Genomic DNA, 15,355 nt, shown 5'->3' with positions numbered 1-15,355 from the left:
ACCCAGGTCCTGACGTTCCAGGACCCCTCACAGAACGGGGCTGCAAAAGCAGTGATGGGGACGGCCAGCAGGCCCAGCGCTGCAGCCGCAGCCTGTTCTCCCTCCAGGCCCAGCGTGGCCTCAGCGCACACCACTGACAGGTCTGGGGCTGAAGCCAGGAGCACGACTGCGCCAAGGCCTGGGCTGACCTTGGTTCCAGACCCAGAGGGGCAGGGCGCGGTGGTGGCGTGTGGCTGAGGGCGGCTCCTCACACGCGAGGGTCTGTGCACATCCACCCCACCCCCACCCAAGGGGCTGCCCGTGTCCTGGGAGGGAGACCCCTAGGTGTGTCGGGGATTGTCCTGGACGTGTCTGTACTTGGTGAGACAGAAACATGAAAGGGCAGAGGGTGGGCAGTGGGGGGACGGCAGGGAGGGCAGAGCTGCAGGGATGCAGCCCCCAGAGTCCCTGATGGCCGGCTCCTGTCTGTCCCCAGAGCCCTCAGCACCTCCAAGCCGAGTGTCTGCCCACAGCCTGTCCTCCTCGGAAATCCAGGTGACCTGGAGCGCAGCCCCCTGGAAGGCGAGCAACGGACGTCTCCTGGGCTACGAGGTGATTCGTGTGACTGCCGCGTGTGAGTCCCCGAGTGCGTGTCTGAGTCCCTGTGTGTGATTCCCTAGGTGTGTGTGTGTGTGTGTGTGTGTGTGTGTGTGTGTGTGTGATTCCCTAGAGGAGGGGTGACTTTCTGTGTGGGATTCTGTGTGTGTGTGTGTGTGTATTTGACTTCCTAGTGTGTGCACAATTCCCTGTGTGGGTGGGTGTGATTCTTTAAATATGTGTGATTCCTGAGTGTGTATGTTATTCCCCAGGTGTGTGTAATTCTCAGGTTTGTGTGATTCCCCAATGCATGTGACTCCCAGATGCATGCGATTCCCTGAGTGTGTATGTGTGTGTGATTCTTCAGCTGTGTGTGTGATGGCTTCACATGCTCCCCTGTGTGTGCACACGTGCATATGCTTGTGCGAGGTGGGCAGGGCGGTTACCTCCTGCCCCTGGGCTCTCCCTGGTGCTCCTTGCACGAGCCCCGTCTCAGGGGGTCTCTGTGCTGGTGTGACCGGGTTGCTGTCCAAGGTACGTGTCCTGCCTAACTCAGCGGGGGAGGGGGCAGCAGCTTTGGCAGGACAGCATGGACGGACTCTCGGACGGGAGACCGGGTGTCCGTGGCTTCTCGAGTGGCTGTGCTGTGAGCAGATCCCGTCTCTGCTCCTCCTCTCTCTGGGCACCCCGGGGCAGGGGGCTTATGAGGGAGGTAGGGGAAGCTCTCCGCCTGCACCTTCTCCCCCAAGAGCCGTGAGAAGGAGCCTGAGGCGGAGTGGAGGCAGGGCAGCGGCTGGGGTGCAGGGAAGCTCGTACCTGCTGGACTGAGCCCCGGGCCCTCCGACTTCTGTAAAGAAAGGATTTCTAGGGCTCAGCTCCTCACTCAGACTCTGTTTCCTTAAGGACAAGAGAAATTTCTAGAGTTTTTCTCAGAGGACGGGACCGGTTACCCTGGGCAGCCCAGACACTCTTGTTTCGTCCAAATATTGTCTTTTAGCCTTGGGCCGGCCCCGCGTGTGGCACTTTTCCTGTTAAAGCAGCTTTTCTCTGCGTGGGGCCTGCACCCACTCAGGGCCCCCAGGTGTGGGTGGTCGGGCCTGCCCAGGGCCGCGGGGCCTGTGGAGCCACACTCATGCCGCAGTGCTCGGAGGCGCCTCTGTCCTCCCGTCAGCTGGCGGGGACAGGGCGCAGGGCAGACACGCTTCTCCCACGCGTGTCTGTGCCAGTCCGGGCTCGCGTGGGTGTGACGTCCCCCTTGGCTCCGTGCAGCCCCGAGTGCCCGGTGTGGGCGCGTGGTCACCTGCCTCTCTGTGGCCCGGCCAGGTGCGGTACTGGAGCCCCGGGGACGAGGCTGCCGCCCGCCATGTCACGGTGGCCGGGAACGGGACCTCGGCCACGCTGCGGGGCCTGAAGAGCCGCACGCCCCACCTCGCCGCAGTCCGCGCCTACAACAGCGCCGGGCCCGGGCCCTTCAGCACCGCGGCCAACGCCACCACCAGGAAGGCCCGTGAGTCCAGCGGCGTGCAGGGCCCGTGTGGTTTGAGGGCGTCCACGTGGCCCCGGGGGCTGTGTGGCAGCACAGCCAGTGACCTGTTGGGGGACTCGGAGGCCCTCGACACGGCCAGTGCTGCCCTGGGCCTCCCCTCTGCAGCTGCTCCTCGCACTCGAATCCCTGGACTAAACTGCTGCTTCTCGTTTCTGCGGTCAGCAGCGTCCACCAAAGGCTCCATTTGGGATGCATGTGTTTGAGCCAGTCCAGGGCAAGGGCTGGGAGACGGGGGTGGGCAGAGACGCCCTCGCAGAGATGGACGGGGCAGAAGGCGGGCAGACTGCTGAGTCGGGAAAAGCCTGGTCGGCCTCCGGGGGGTCCATGCTGCAGGGCAAGGCCACTGACCACGGAGCCCAAGGTCAGGGTGAGGCTGCTGTGCACAGAACCCAGGGTCAGGGTGAGGCCACTGGCCACACAGCCCTCAGTCCCACCCTGCTGGCCACGTAGGCCCTTCCTACCAGGGACCACCCGGGAGACGAGCTCCGGGCAGCGTCCAGTCCTATTCCCTGGTCAGCCCCATGGGCGAGCTGGAGGCCGTGGGTGGCAGGGCAGCAGGGGGGACGCTCCAGAGTGGCCGGATACAGGCGCTCACAGATGCCCAGCTGGGCCCTGGAGCCCGGGGTCAGTCACGTGACAGGGCAGCGGCCCTGGCTGGGCTCTGGGGGCCGGTTCCCGCTGAGCCTTTCCCGCCTCGCAGTGGGGGTCTCTCAGCCCCTCCTCGGGCGCCTGCAGGCCACACTGTGCCAGACACAGGTCTGGGGCCATTGCGGTTCCCGTGAAGTAGACTCCTGCCCTGAGAACTGCCGCTTCCACTTCACATCTCACATCGATATCGAGGCCTTATGCGTCCCGTGGGCGTTTCTTTGATCTTTCTAACTTTTAAAGTCTTCGCAATTGATTCTTTAAAAATGAGGCGTGTGGTTTACACGGCAGTGAGGCCACCGTCCCGCAGCGGCAGGACTGGGCCCCGGAGCCTCTTTGTCCCCCGTGGTCCGCAGCCCCAGGTCCCTCACCCCTTCTCAGAGGGTTCCGCGGGGGCTGTCGAATCCCGTGCTTTGTTCTCTGCACGAGTGAGAGCACCAGTTATTTGTCTTTTTCCCCTCTGACTTCCTTCGCCTAGTATGACACGTCCCAGCTCCACCCAGGCTGCAGCAGCTGCCGAGTCTCTCCTTTCCTCACAGCTGAGGGACTTCCCACTGTGCACACACTGCGGTTCTTCCACTGGCCTTGCTGTGGGGCGCTGGGTGCTTTGCGGGTCTCGGTCGTCGTGAATATTATCACCATGGACAAGCCGTGCACAGGCCCTTTCAGTGAAGGCGTCTGTGTTTGGGGGTAGAGGCGCAGCAGTGAAATCGCCTGGTCCTGCGGAAGTTCTGCCCATGGGCTGGAGGAGTCTCCAGGCATTTTCCCAAGAGGCCGAGCAGCAGCAGAGCCAGGCAGTGAGGGGGAGGGGGAGGGGGGAGAGAAGGAGAGAGAGGAGAGAGAGACAAGAGAGAGAGAGGAGAGAGAGGGGATAGAGAGAGGAGAGAGACAAGAGAGAGAGAGAGAGAAAAGAGAGGAGAGAGGGAGGGAGAGAGTGGAGAGAGAGGAGAGAGCAGAGAGAGGACAGAGAGGAAAGAGAGAAGAGAGAGAAGAGAGAGACAAAAGAGAGAGGAGAGAGAGGAGAGAGAGGGAGGGAAAGAGGAGAGAGAGGAGAGAGGGAGGGAGAGAGGAGAGAGACAAGAGAGAGGAGACAGAGGAGAGAGAGGACAGAGGACAGAGAAGAGAGAGGAGAGAGAGGAGAGAGAGACAAGAGAGAGAGGAGAGAGAGGAGAGAGGGAGGGAAAGAGGAGAGAGAGGAGAGAGGACAGAGAGGAGAGAGAGACAAGAGAGAGAGGACAGAGAGGACAGAGGAGAGAGAGGAGGGAGAGAGGAAAGAGGAGAGAGAGAGGAGAGCAAGCGAGGAGAGAGAGAAAGCTCTACTTCCACCTCGTCCCCACAGCACTTACTGTTTCTGGATCTCTGACATGTTCTCAGGGAGTGAAGGGACCTTTGTTGTCCGGTTTGCTCTCCCTCGGCAATAAGTGGTGGGGAACATTGGTGTCTGTTGGCCATCCGTGTGTCATCTCGGAGGAAGTGCTGCAGTTTGGACAGAGGATTATTTTTCCTTTGTGTTTTTGTTGTTGAGCTTCAAGAATAGTCCGTGTCTTTTGCAGCTGAGCTCTTTGTGTGGATATTTTCTCCCCGTTAGCCAGAGGTCTTTTTCTTTGGGGCCTAATTTCTTTCACAGTGCAGAGCTTCTTTCTCCTGCATTCCCATTTATTTTCTTGGCTTTGTTTCCTTTGCCCATGAGCGGGAATCTCTGGAGACTCCTGGGTGAGATCGTGGAGGGCCCTTTCTGTGCTCTCCTTGGTGTATTTTTTAGAAATAGGTTTGACATCAAAGTCTCTCGTCCATTTTGTGTACAAGTGAGACGAACATTCAGTGTCTCTAGTTTGCATGTGGTTACCCATTTTCCCTGCACCCTTTGTTCAAGGGGGCCTCCTCCCTCACTACCCACCATGGTCCCTTTGTTGTGAACAAACTGTCCATCCATTCGAGGCCTCCCTCTGGACTCTCATTCTGTCCCACTCACTCGTGCCACGTGGTGTTGATGGCTGTACCTCTGGGGTAGAGACTGGCCCGCAAAGGCAATACCACTCATCTCTTCTTCTCAGAATTGTTTTGGCTATTTAGAGAGTTTTATGATCCCACAGGAATTTCATAGTGTGTTTGCTGTGTCCTTGAAGAATGCCATGGAATTTTCATGGGGATTGAATTACATATGTAAATTGCTCTTGGTAATATGGTTATTTTAGGGAACCAGAGAGATAGCACAGTAGGTAAGACACTTGCCTGGCACACAGCAAACCTGAGTCTGCTGAGAACTGCCAGGAGTGATCTCTGGCCCTAAAACCAAAACAAACAAAAAAATATTGTTCTTAATAATGTTGATCCTCCCAATCCACAAAGAAAGAAAATGTTTCTATTTCTATGTGTCTTATTTCGTCCAGAACTTATTTGTAGTCTTATCTATAGTCTTCACTTCCTACTTTGGATTGATGTCTAAATGCTTGAGTTTATGGACATGATCACATATGGTGTCGTTTTTTGGAAAAAAGTTCTTTCCCTTCTATATTGCTTTTACCTGCAAGAACGAACAGACCCTGAGTGTGGGTTTCCGCCTGCTCCTTGCTGTGAACGGCCATTGTCTGGAGTCCTTGACGGGTCTCTCTGACTCTCCGTACTTGTCACGTCATCTGTAGCGGCAGTTTGACTTCTTCACCAATTTGTGTTTCTTTCATTTCTCTTTCTTGCGAAGGCTCTTTAGAGTCAGACCCTCGCTGGCTTCATTCGGTCAAAGCTGAGCGTCTGTTCCCTGGAGCTCCCCCCTGTCCCCGGGGGTACGGGTCTGGGGGCTGCAGGCTGGGGGCTCGGGGAGACGGCACACATGCAGCTCGCGTGTCCGGGTGGCTGGGGCGCTGTAGCTCCCCCAGGTGGGCGCAGGAGCTGGCCGGGCCTCAGTCCCGAGTCTGAGGCTGCCCTTCCCTCCCTTGGGCCGGGGAGAGGCCGCCCAGCCCCCTGTTGTGCTGCTGGCTGGGATCAGCCCTTGCCAGTTTCCGGGGCCTCGTGGCAGAGCCCCTCAGCTCTCTCTGCCCTGTCGCAGTCCAATGGCCACAAAGCACCACGGCACTGTGCTAGCCCAGCGCGAGCGTCTCAGGGCCCAGCCACGCCCTTCCTGCCCGCTCAGAGGCCCTGCCTCATGGACACGGTCACCCCCTCCCAGACCGCAGCAGGCCTGCCTTCTGCCCTTCCAGCCACACCCCTCGTCCATCTGCCCACACGGTCCTGGCCCCCATCACAGCCCAGCAAACGCGGGGGCAGCGTGGCCATCAGAGGGGCCCTGGGTTTTGGCGACGTTCAGAGCAGCGTCAGATGCTAAGCCCCTCCGCTGTCTGACAGGGGGCGGGTTCTCGGCATCTCTTTGGGCCCCTACTGACAAGCCCCCGGGCCCCACCAGCTTAGCACCCCCGAAGGGGAGCTGCATCGTGCGTCCAAGCCGTAGGCCTCAGCCCTGCCCTGACGAGACTCTCCTCGACGCTGGTCGGCCTCCTCGTTCTCGGGAACTACCGTGCCCTGGGCCGAGGCTGGGCCCTGGTGCTGCGACTCCGGCCTCAGGCCCTCGACCTCCAGCCGCCTCACCCTGGGGCGTCTGCCGACCCGGGCCCAACTGCTCATCAGCTGCCGCCCTGCACCTCTGGGCCCAGCTCCTGGGCTCCTGGGTGCGGTGAGGGGGGGTCCCCATCAGCAGTTTTCCCTGCAGCCGTGAGCGGGGCCCCACGCCCCCCGCCTGAACCCTGAGACTTTCCACACGTCCCTTCCCGCCCTCCCCGGACAGTGGCCCCCAGCTCTCACCTCTCTGCCCCCAGCCCCCAGCCAGCCCCCTGGGAACGTGGTCTGGAATAGCACCGGCTCCTCCGTCCTGCTGAGCTGGGAGTGTGTGCGAGCGGCAGAGAACGAGTCGGAGGTGACGGGCTACAAGGTGAGTTAGGGGCGCAGGTGAGGGGGGACCCCAGGAGTCCCTGGAAGCCGCTCCTGGGTGTCTGGGCAAGGACAGCACGGCTGCTCCAGGCGCCCGACTCCTGACGTCTGTCTGGGGAACGGCTCCGTGGAGGGACATGGGGCAGTGTCTGCAGTGTCCCCTGGTGGTTTGCCCCGGTGGCCTGTGGGAACAGCCACCGGGTGTGGTATCAGGTTTGCCCCATGGGCCTCTGACCTCCCCCCCGACCCCAGGAACCCGTGGGCCCAGAGGTGCTGACCTCAGTCCAAGTCCCCAGGCAGAGCTGCGGGTGCTGCTTGGGCCCAGTGAGGAGAGGGACTGACCGGGTCAGGGAGACCAGCAGCAGGTGTTGGAGGGTCCTGGGCTGGGCGGGACCAGAGCTCAGGTGCCAGGCGGGACTCACGTGTGTCTGTGGGTGCCGGCGGGCCTTCACTCCTGCTCTGGGTGCTGGGCAGGGCCTCACCGGTGCCGTGGCCCCTGCAGGTGCTCTACAGGGCGAGCGGCCAGACCACGGCACGGGTGCTCAGCACCAACCAGACCTCGGCGGAGCTGCAGCTGCCCACGGTGGGGGATTACATCATCCAGGTCAAGGCCACGACCGCCGGCGGGGACGGTGCCAGCAGTGAGCAGATCCGGGTCCCAGGACTCAGCCGTAAGTCAGGGCAGGGAGGCAGCTCCTCTCCTGCCCACCTGGGCGAGGCCTCTGGGAGTCCCCGGCCCCCTCCCTACTCTCCCCTGCCCCCTGCATGCTGGGGGTGTGGGCGAGGGCAGCTCGTGCATGTGGTCTTAGTGGTGAGGTTGGGGAAAGAGCAGAAGCAGAAAAGCTGTCAGCATTCGTTAGCAAAACTCTGGATTTCTGCTTTTATTGTTATTTATTTGGGGGGGTTGTTTTGTGGGGACCACACCTGGCCATGCTCAGGGCTTACTCTAAGCTCTGTGCTCAGGGATCACTCCTGGCAGATTCCAGGGAACATAAGGGATGCTAGGGATTAAATCTGGGTTGGAAACGTGCATCTCGAATGCACTACCCTCTGTGCTATGGCTCTGGCCCTGGGTTTGCATTTTTACTCATCCAGAGTGTTGCCCGCATGTGTCTCCATCTTGCATATACAAAGAGAATTTTCTCAGAGCTTTTTGAGCAGTGCTTAACCTACAAGCTTTAAAGATCTTTCATTACCTCCTCTAGATTTTAAGTGAAGTTTTTCAGTTCTTTTGAAAGTAGAAAAATGACATTGGCAAGATCAGACTTTACAAACCTAAAGGCACCCTCAAATTTCAAGTTGCTGATTTCAGGGGAGCTTCACACAGATTTTTCCTTTCCCTAGAGAGAACATCTGAGCTCAGGGAAACAGGCATACACACATATTTTATCGGTTGTAGTGGCAGAAGAAATGTCATCATCCCTCTAAAATCACAGCTTCAGCTCACAACTTACATTGGTGGTCCCGTGGCCTCAAATGTAAAGCACTTTTTACCTTGCAAAGGACCTGACCAGCCAGCCTTGTTTGCGTGGGCTGTGTAAGCAGCAGGAACCGTCTCCCAGCTGAGGGCTGCACCAGCAACGGGAAACCACCCCACCCCACAGACGGCTGAAGGCGCCAGCAGCCTCAGTCCAGGGAGGCTGTTAGCACAGGGGTAGGGGTATGCTGATGCGGGTTCTCTGTGGGCCTCAGACTAGTGCTGGATGCCCCCTGACCTCAGTGTGCCAGATGCCCCGGGTCTGGGCTCTGGGGTCGGACACTGTGGCACAGGTTGGGCGGCTGACCCAGAAGGTCCTGGGGCGGGACCAGTGCCGTCTCCCCACCCGCTTCCTGCTGAGTCTGCAGACAAGACATTCCTAGAAACTTCTGGTGATGGCTTTTTTTTCTTTTTTCCCGTTTTTATTTTATTAAAACACGGTGAATTACAAAATCATTCGTAGTTGGATTTTTGACGTTCTATCAGCGACCACCAGAGTCATTTTCCCTCCACTGGTGCTCCCAGTTTCCCTCTAACCCTGCCCTACCCCGCAGCCTCCGGCCCCCATCTTCGCTGGCGTCTTTTACGTTTGGTTATTGGAGTCTGGCGATGGCTTCTTACAGCTGAGGTTTTACATTATGTATAATAATTTAACTAGAAATGTAGAAATAGAAACATAAAATCTCCATCCAACAAAGCTTTCTTTAGACCATTGAAATAATTCCATAATTTCTTCTAATAGAATGTAGTTGTTTTCAAAATAATTGTTTTTCTAATTTCAACTTGATCACTAAAAAATCATTAGGATCGTAGATCTGACAGGAGGGAGCGTTCCCCCCTCCTGATCTGATTGGAGGGAGCAGTCCCCCTCGTGATCTAATTGGAGGGAGTGTCCCCCCTCATGTTCTGATTGGAGGGAGCGGTTCCCCTTCGTGATCTGATTGGAGGGAGCGTTCCCCCTCGTGATCTGATTGGAGGGAGCGTTCCCCCTCGTGATCTGATTGGAGGGAGCAGTCCCCCTCGTGTTCTGATTGGAGGGAGTGTCCCCCCTCGTGATCTGATTGGAGGGAGCGTTCTCCCGGCGTGGTCTGAGGGAGGGAGCATCCCCCAGGGTCCGAGCGGGGGACTGGCGCTGCCCGGCAGCTGCCCACCGCCCACTCACGGCCCCGTCCCCCCGCAGGTCCCGCCGTGCGCGGCTCCGCACCGGCCCGCCGCGTCCCGCTGCTGCTCTGCTTCCTGCTGGGCGGCGCCGTGCTCTAGCGGCCGTCGGGGGCAGGAGCCGCTGCCCCGCCGGACACGCAGAGATGGTGCATGCTTCCCAGCTGTGTCCGGGACTGTCCGTCTGGGTAACGTGGAGACGGTTGGAAGGACAGCGGGTCCGTGTAGGGACTCTGAGATGCCTTAATACTTACTGATAAACCAAAGGAATTTACATGTGACAAAACTCAGACTTTCATAGGTTCTTTGGCTATACTGCCAAGAGGTCAAGATTTACACGCTCCCCGACAGACACATACGTGCACATACGTGCAGACCACACCTGAATACCATGAACGTGCACTAAGGCAGTGCACACATACAGGAACACGTGCCACACATGTACAACCCCACACCTGTGCATCCATACCAACACATCCACACACAGATACGACACATACATCGTTGAAGGTTTTTGTTTAATTTAGAAAGACTCGTTCATCCAAACGCTATCCCACATTCCAGTAGCATTGACTGGAAGCCGTCACCCGCATTGCTCTGAGACGCCGTTTGAAACGCCCAAGGGTGCAGAGCGCTCTGGGAGCCTGCCCGCGGCCCTGTGTTCCGGGAGGGCCTGGCAGCTGCGGCGGGCCGAGTGCGGGAAGCCCTGGGGTGTGAATGCCGCGGAGCCCCTGCTCTCTCTCGTCTGTGAGCTCGGGACGGGCTCTGTCCTCTGCCTCCCTGCCTCGGCTCTGTCCTGTGGGACGTCGGGTCCCCTCCACGCGGAGGCCACTCCCAGGGCTCTGGGCGGACAGCGCGGCAAGAGTCCATCTTTCGGAACATTCCTGAAGGTGGAGAGGCGAAAGGCCTCTGGTCTTCTCAAGCTGTGGAGCAACTGGGGAGGAGCCCCCTGGACCTCAAGCCCCACTGGACCCGTTTGCACAGCCCTGCCCGCCTGTTGCCTCTCTGGACCCTCCTTCCCGTGCCACGGAGTTGCACTGTGGGACACACGGACCCCGCTGAGGGGCCACAACAGGCTTCCCACGCAGGTCACTGCCCGTGCCTGAACCCCGCCCCCACAGAGCCCCCCTCCCGCTGTCCTGCCCCGCCCCAGCTTTGATCTCAGGGACCCGTCTCTGCCTGGTTCTCAGGGCGCTGGCACGCATGCCCTCCTAGCAATATGTAAAGACGGCAGGGAGCTGGCAGAGAGGGGCGGGCGCCCCTCCCCTCACGTCCCAGACCTGCCTCACACGGACGCCAGAAGCCCGAACCAACAGGGGGATCGCAGGGAGGACGAAGAGAGAGAAGCACTCGGCTGCCCCACCAGGCTTTACTCCACACTTAGATTCATTTCAGACAAACTCCACACGCGAGGGAGAGTTCCTGGCCTCTGCCTGCAAGCTTCTCTGTAAATACTGTACATACCTGGAGAGACCTGTGCCCCGGAGCCTCCAACACGCTCGCGCGGGGTCCCTGTGCACCACGTGGTACCTTTGATTCAGTGATTCCCACCCGAGGTTCCTGTCCCCATCGTCAAGGGTCATTGACTCCTGATTGTAGCCATGTATCTCCATGAGATCCGTCCGATGTTTCATATTGAAAAGTGCAAAGTGTATCTTTAAGCTGCTACGTGTGTATCCTATGGTTATCTGTCTGGATTATTTTCAATACTAATAAAACGCAGAGCACTGCTGCGTCTGGGCCTGCGTCCCAGAGGTGTGTTTATGATAGATTTCTAAGGGAGGGGGTGTCCTCCTAGCCGCTGCCCTCACTGACATTTCCTGGCCCTTCCCTTGCTGGGTTTCCCGCGGGGCGGTGCTGTTGGTGCAGAGAGGGCGGGTGGCAGGTGGGATGGGTGCGGGAGCCCCACAGGCACCTGGGCGTGGCTGAGGTCACACGCCTGCTCCGACGTCCCACGGCTGGAATGTCCAGCTGCTCTTTGCAGGCTGACCACAGGCGTATAGCCCTCGGGTGCTGGGCAGCACTGCCCATGGGGGGAGGCGTACTGGGGCCAGGTGTAGTGCCCAGGGAAAGACGTGCTGGCACGGGGCCAGGTGTAGTACCCAGGGAAAGACGTGCTGGCACGGGCCAGGTGTAGTACCCAGGGAAAGACGTGCAGGCACGGGGCCAGGTGTGAGCACAGCTCCAGGCGCACTTCCCAAGGCCCAGTTTCTCCCACAACGTCAGGGCCGTGGGGACCCTGTGGAGGTGGGGAGCCCGTCCTGAGAGGGGGCGGGGTCCCAGGTCAGGCCCGAGCGCCACAGCCCGGCGGGCGGGGTTCCGCCCCTGCAGGCCGTGTTCGAGGCTGGTGTGCGTAGTCGGGCGCAGTGCCCGGGCCCTGGATGCCACTGAGCAGGGCAGGAGTTCCTCGGCAGGGTGGGCTGCGGCTGGGCCGGCCTCGTGCCCGTGCCACGCTAGAGTGGACAGTCCAGCCCTCCACGAGGCAGGATGCCGCCGTGTCACCTGTGCCTCCACCCGCACCCACAGCCACTGCCCCGGCTGGCGCCGCTGTGGAGTTGCACAGAGGAGACCCAGAGGAGCTGGGCAGCGTGGCACGGCGTGTGCCGGAGAGACCCGCGGTGTCGAGGCCGCACCCCCGCGGGACTCAGCGGCCCCGTCAGAGGATGGTGGGCCGCCTTGAGGCTGATGGGTGGGACCCGGCTGGGTCTGTGCGGGAAGGACAGTGGCCCGGACGAGAGGCCCACACCAGCTCTCATCCCCGCAGCACGGGGCTGGACGGCCTCCGGTCACCGTCACCTGCTGCCAGGGGCAGCCCCCCTGGCCCTCGCCCCCCTGTCCTGGTTCTTCCTGTTTGTTCTCGTCTCCTGCTGCTGGTCTCACCTCAGGCCCCAGTCCTTACCCCGCCCCCGCCCCAGCGCCTCAGTGCTGTGCCTGCCACGCGTCCTCCTCCCCGATCACGTCCACTCACCCTGACACGAGGGGCCTGGGCCTCCTGGGTGACTGGCCCTCAGGTCACTGGGGACGAGGCGCCACGGGGTGGACATCCCACTAGGAACTCGGAGCTGGGAACGGGCCCAGCACCCCCAGGGTAAGGGGGGCCTGGGCCTCCTGGGTGACTGGCCCTCAGGTCACTGGGGACGAGGTGCCAAGGGGTGGACATCCCACTGAGGAACTCGGAGCTGGGAATGGGCCCAGCACCCCCAGGGTAAGGGGGCACCGCCCTGCCCCCTGCACCCCACACTGAAGGAGGAGGAAGCTCCCAGTTCTCCATCTGGGGCAGGACAAACCCTCGTGCCTCTCTGGCCTTTGCCAACCCCCTCTGCCTTCTCCCGTCCTCACGGTCACCAGGCGGGGTTTGCGCTCTGCCCCTCGGGCACTCCCGGACCACCCCTGGGGCCATCCTGGGCCTGTGAGCTGGTGGGAGCAGAGCAGGGACGACTGCCGCCTCTTCCCGAGTCGTTCCGGCCCCAAGGGGGCTGAGCAGGTGCCACCTGCCCCTCCAGAGCCCCGGGGCCCCGGGCAGCACAGGACACAGGCCACCTGCTCTGGGCAGGCGCAGCTCCGGGGCCCCCGGGGGCCACAAGGCCAAAGGCTGCCCTGTCACTGGAGTTTACTCCCCCTGGAGCAGACAGGCCAAGATGCCACTTTCCCCTCGTGAGGTCGGACTCTGAGGCCACGAGGACAGACTGAGGAGGAAACCCTGAAACAGTGCAGGGACGACTGAGGCGCACGCCGGGCCCCAGCTAGGGACGGCGCTGGCGATTGCTGCTGCAGGAGAGCAGAACCGCACGGCTCAGGGAGCCGCTGGGCCCCCGGGTCTCGGGACAGGGAGGGCCCGGGCGGCTTTCGTGTTCACTGCCCACGCCTGCCTCTCCCCAGCCCCAGCAGGGCCATCGGCATGGGGGGACCGTCCAGCTCAGTAGCCGGCTCTGCGAGGCCACAGACACGGGGCTGACGGGCCCGGCCAGGGTGGGGCCTCTCCGGAGAGGCGGCTGTGGCCAGGCTGCCCACGCCGGGTCCGGGGAGAAGCCCTCAGGAGAGCACAGGCGCAGCGTCAGCCCGGGGGAGCACCCTCAGGAGAGCACAGGCGCAGCACCAGCCCGGGGGAGCACCCTCAGGAGAGCACAGGCGCAGCGTCAGCCTGGGGGAGCACCCTCAGGAGAGCACAGGCACAGCGTCAGCCTGGGGGAGCACCCTCAGGAGAGCACAGGCACAGCGTCAGCCTGGGGGAGCACCCTCAGGAGAGCACAGGCGCAGCGTCAGCCGGGGGAGCACCCTCAGGAGAGCACAGGCGCAGCGTCAGCCGGGGGAGCACCCTCAGGAGAGCACAGGCGCAGTGTCAGCCGGGGGAGCACCCTCAGGAGAGCACAGGCGCAGCGTCAGCCGGGGGAGCACCCTCAGGAGAGCACAGGCGCAGCGTCAGCCGGGGGAGCACCCTCAGGAGAGCACAGGCGCAGCACCAGCCCGGGGGAGCACCCTCAGGAGAGCACAGGCGCAGCGTCAGCCGGGGGAGCACCCTCAGGAGAGCACAGGCGCAGCGTCAGCCGGGGGAGCACCCTCAGGAGAGCACAGGCGCAGCACCAGCCCGGGGGAGCACCCTCAGGAGAGCACAGGCGCAGCGTCAGCCGGGGAGAAGCCCTCAGGAGAGCACAGGCGCAGCATCAGCCGGGGGAGCACCCTCAGGAGAGCACAGGCGCAGCACCAGCCGGGGGAGCACACCACTCAGAGGCGGAGGCAGGAGGAAACATCTCTTGTTTCCTGGTCTGCGGGTGGTTCGCGCCTGCCTGAGTCTCGGGTGGGCTGGGTCGAGCGAAACTGCCCCTCCAGACCAGCGTTTCAACCTGGGGCACGGCCCTCTGGGCCCAGGACATTCCAAGGGGGCGGCTGGTGGGGGCGAGGCCAGAAGGTGAGCAGGGGGCGGGGGTGCAGGGCTGGGAAACACTCTGCCCCACCTCGTCCGTGCGGAAGTCCGCCACGGGGCGGCCTCCGGAGTCCTGTGCTCTCTGCTGCTGGCCGGGCGGGGCCAGAGAGCACCCAGGGACACCCAGGGGTGGGCCGTGCAGGGTGGGACTCGCCTCCAGGCACGAGGGCATCTTCGTCCTTCCGGAAGGGCGGACAGGGCCCTACGACACTGACCGGCACCCTGAGTCGTGAGTCCATGATGTGCCAGCAGGGGGCTCTGGGGAGCCCGTCTCATCTCCCCGGGACCAGACTCCAGGGCCACTGCACTGAGCCTCAGGGGCCACCATGGGCCAGAGGCCAGCAAAGGAGGCACTGCCTCCCCGGGCCCTCGGAAACTGATGGGTGCAGGCCCCTCAGCATCAACAGGTGTGGGTGCTGTGGGTGTCTGGGGTGTGGGTGCTGTGGGTGCTGTGGGTGTCAGCGGGTGTGGGTGCTGTGGGTGCTGTGGGTGTGGGTGCTGTGGGTGCTGTGGGTGCTGTGGGTGCTGTGGGTGCTGTGGGTGTGGGTGCTGTGGGTGCTGTGAGTGCTGTGGGTGCTGTGGGTGTCGGCGGGTGTGGGTGCTGTGAGTGCTGTGGGTGCTGTGGGTGCTGTGGGTGTCGGCGGGTGTGGGTGCTGTGGGTGCTGTGGGTGCCGTGGTGTCCGCCAGCCCCTGTGTGCCCCAGCACGGCAGCCGTTGCTCCTGGCTCTCTCTGTTCATGCGCAGGTTTTGGGGTCTCACTGGTTACTTCTGAGAGGGGCTGTGGGCCCTGAGCGTGGGTTGCCCAGGGTGAAGGGCCTCGTGGCCCAGCACTTGGCGCTGCCCCTGGGGGTCTGACAGGAGGGCTGCCCCCTCACCCTGGTCGCGCCCGGCAGAAGCGTCTCAGCCCGCCCAGAGGCCCTGGCATCAGGCGGTCGTGGCCGGCCCTGTGCGTGGAGCCCAAACCCGCACGTCTGCTAACTGCACGGTCGTCTCCGGCCACCCCCACCTCCCCGTCCTGCACTGCCCGCTGTTCTCCCATGTTCCAGGTGCGAGGTGAGGCCCTGCCGTGTTTGTCCTTCCTGTGGGGTCACTGCCTCCTCCTGGCCCTTCTTTC

At 61.8% G+C, this 15,355-nt stretch overlaps 1 protein-coding gene across 4 annotated transcripts in view; it reads left to right on the top strand.

Annotated features, from left to right (window-relative positions):
• LOC101547086 (contactin-3) overlaps positions 1–11,076 on the top strand; it is a 120,103-nt gene extending 109,027 nt beyond the window's left edge. For 3 of the 4 annotated variants that reach the window (XM_055134947.1, XM_055134945.1, XM_055134946.1), the window contains 5 exons: positions 476–591; positions 1,900–2,083; positions 6,574–6,686; positions 7,188–7,356; positions 9,343–11,076. In XM_055134947.1, the coding sequence (XP_054990922.1) occupies positions 476–591; positions 1,900–2,083; positions 6,574–6,686; positions 7,188–7,356; positions 9,343–9,422 (662 nt within the window). In that variant the 3' untranslated portion in view covers positions 9,423–11,076. Of the gene's footprint in view, positions 1–475; positions 592–1,899; positions 2,084–6,573; positions 6,687–7,187; positions 7,357–9,342 lie in introns of those variants that run through there. The other variant, XR_008629761.1, reaches the window with a different exon arrangement.
• The last annotated feature ends 4,279 nt before the right edge of the window (positions 11,077–15,355 follow it).

This window comes from Sorex araneus, chromosome 4 (assembly GCF_027595985.1).
Source record: "Sorex araneus isolate mSorAra2 chromosome 4, mSorAra2.pri, whole genome shotgun sequence".
NCBI classification, from domain to species: domain Eukaryota; kingdom Metazoa; phylum Chordata; class Mammalia; order Eulipotyphla; family Soricidae; genus Sorex; species Sorex araneus.
This window is presented reverse-complemented; position numbering and strand designations above follow the sequence as displayed.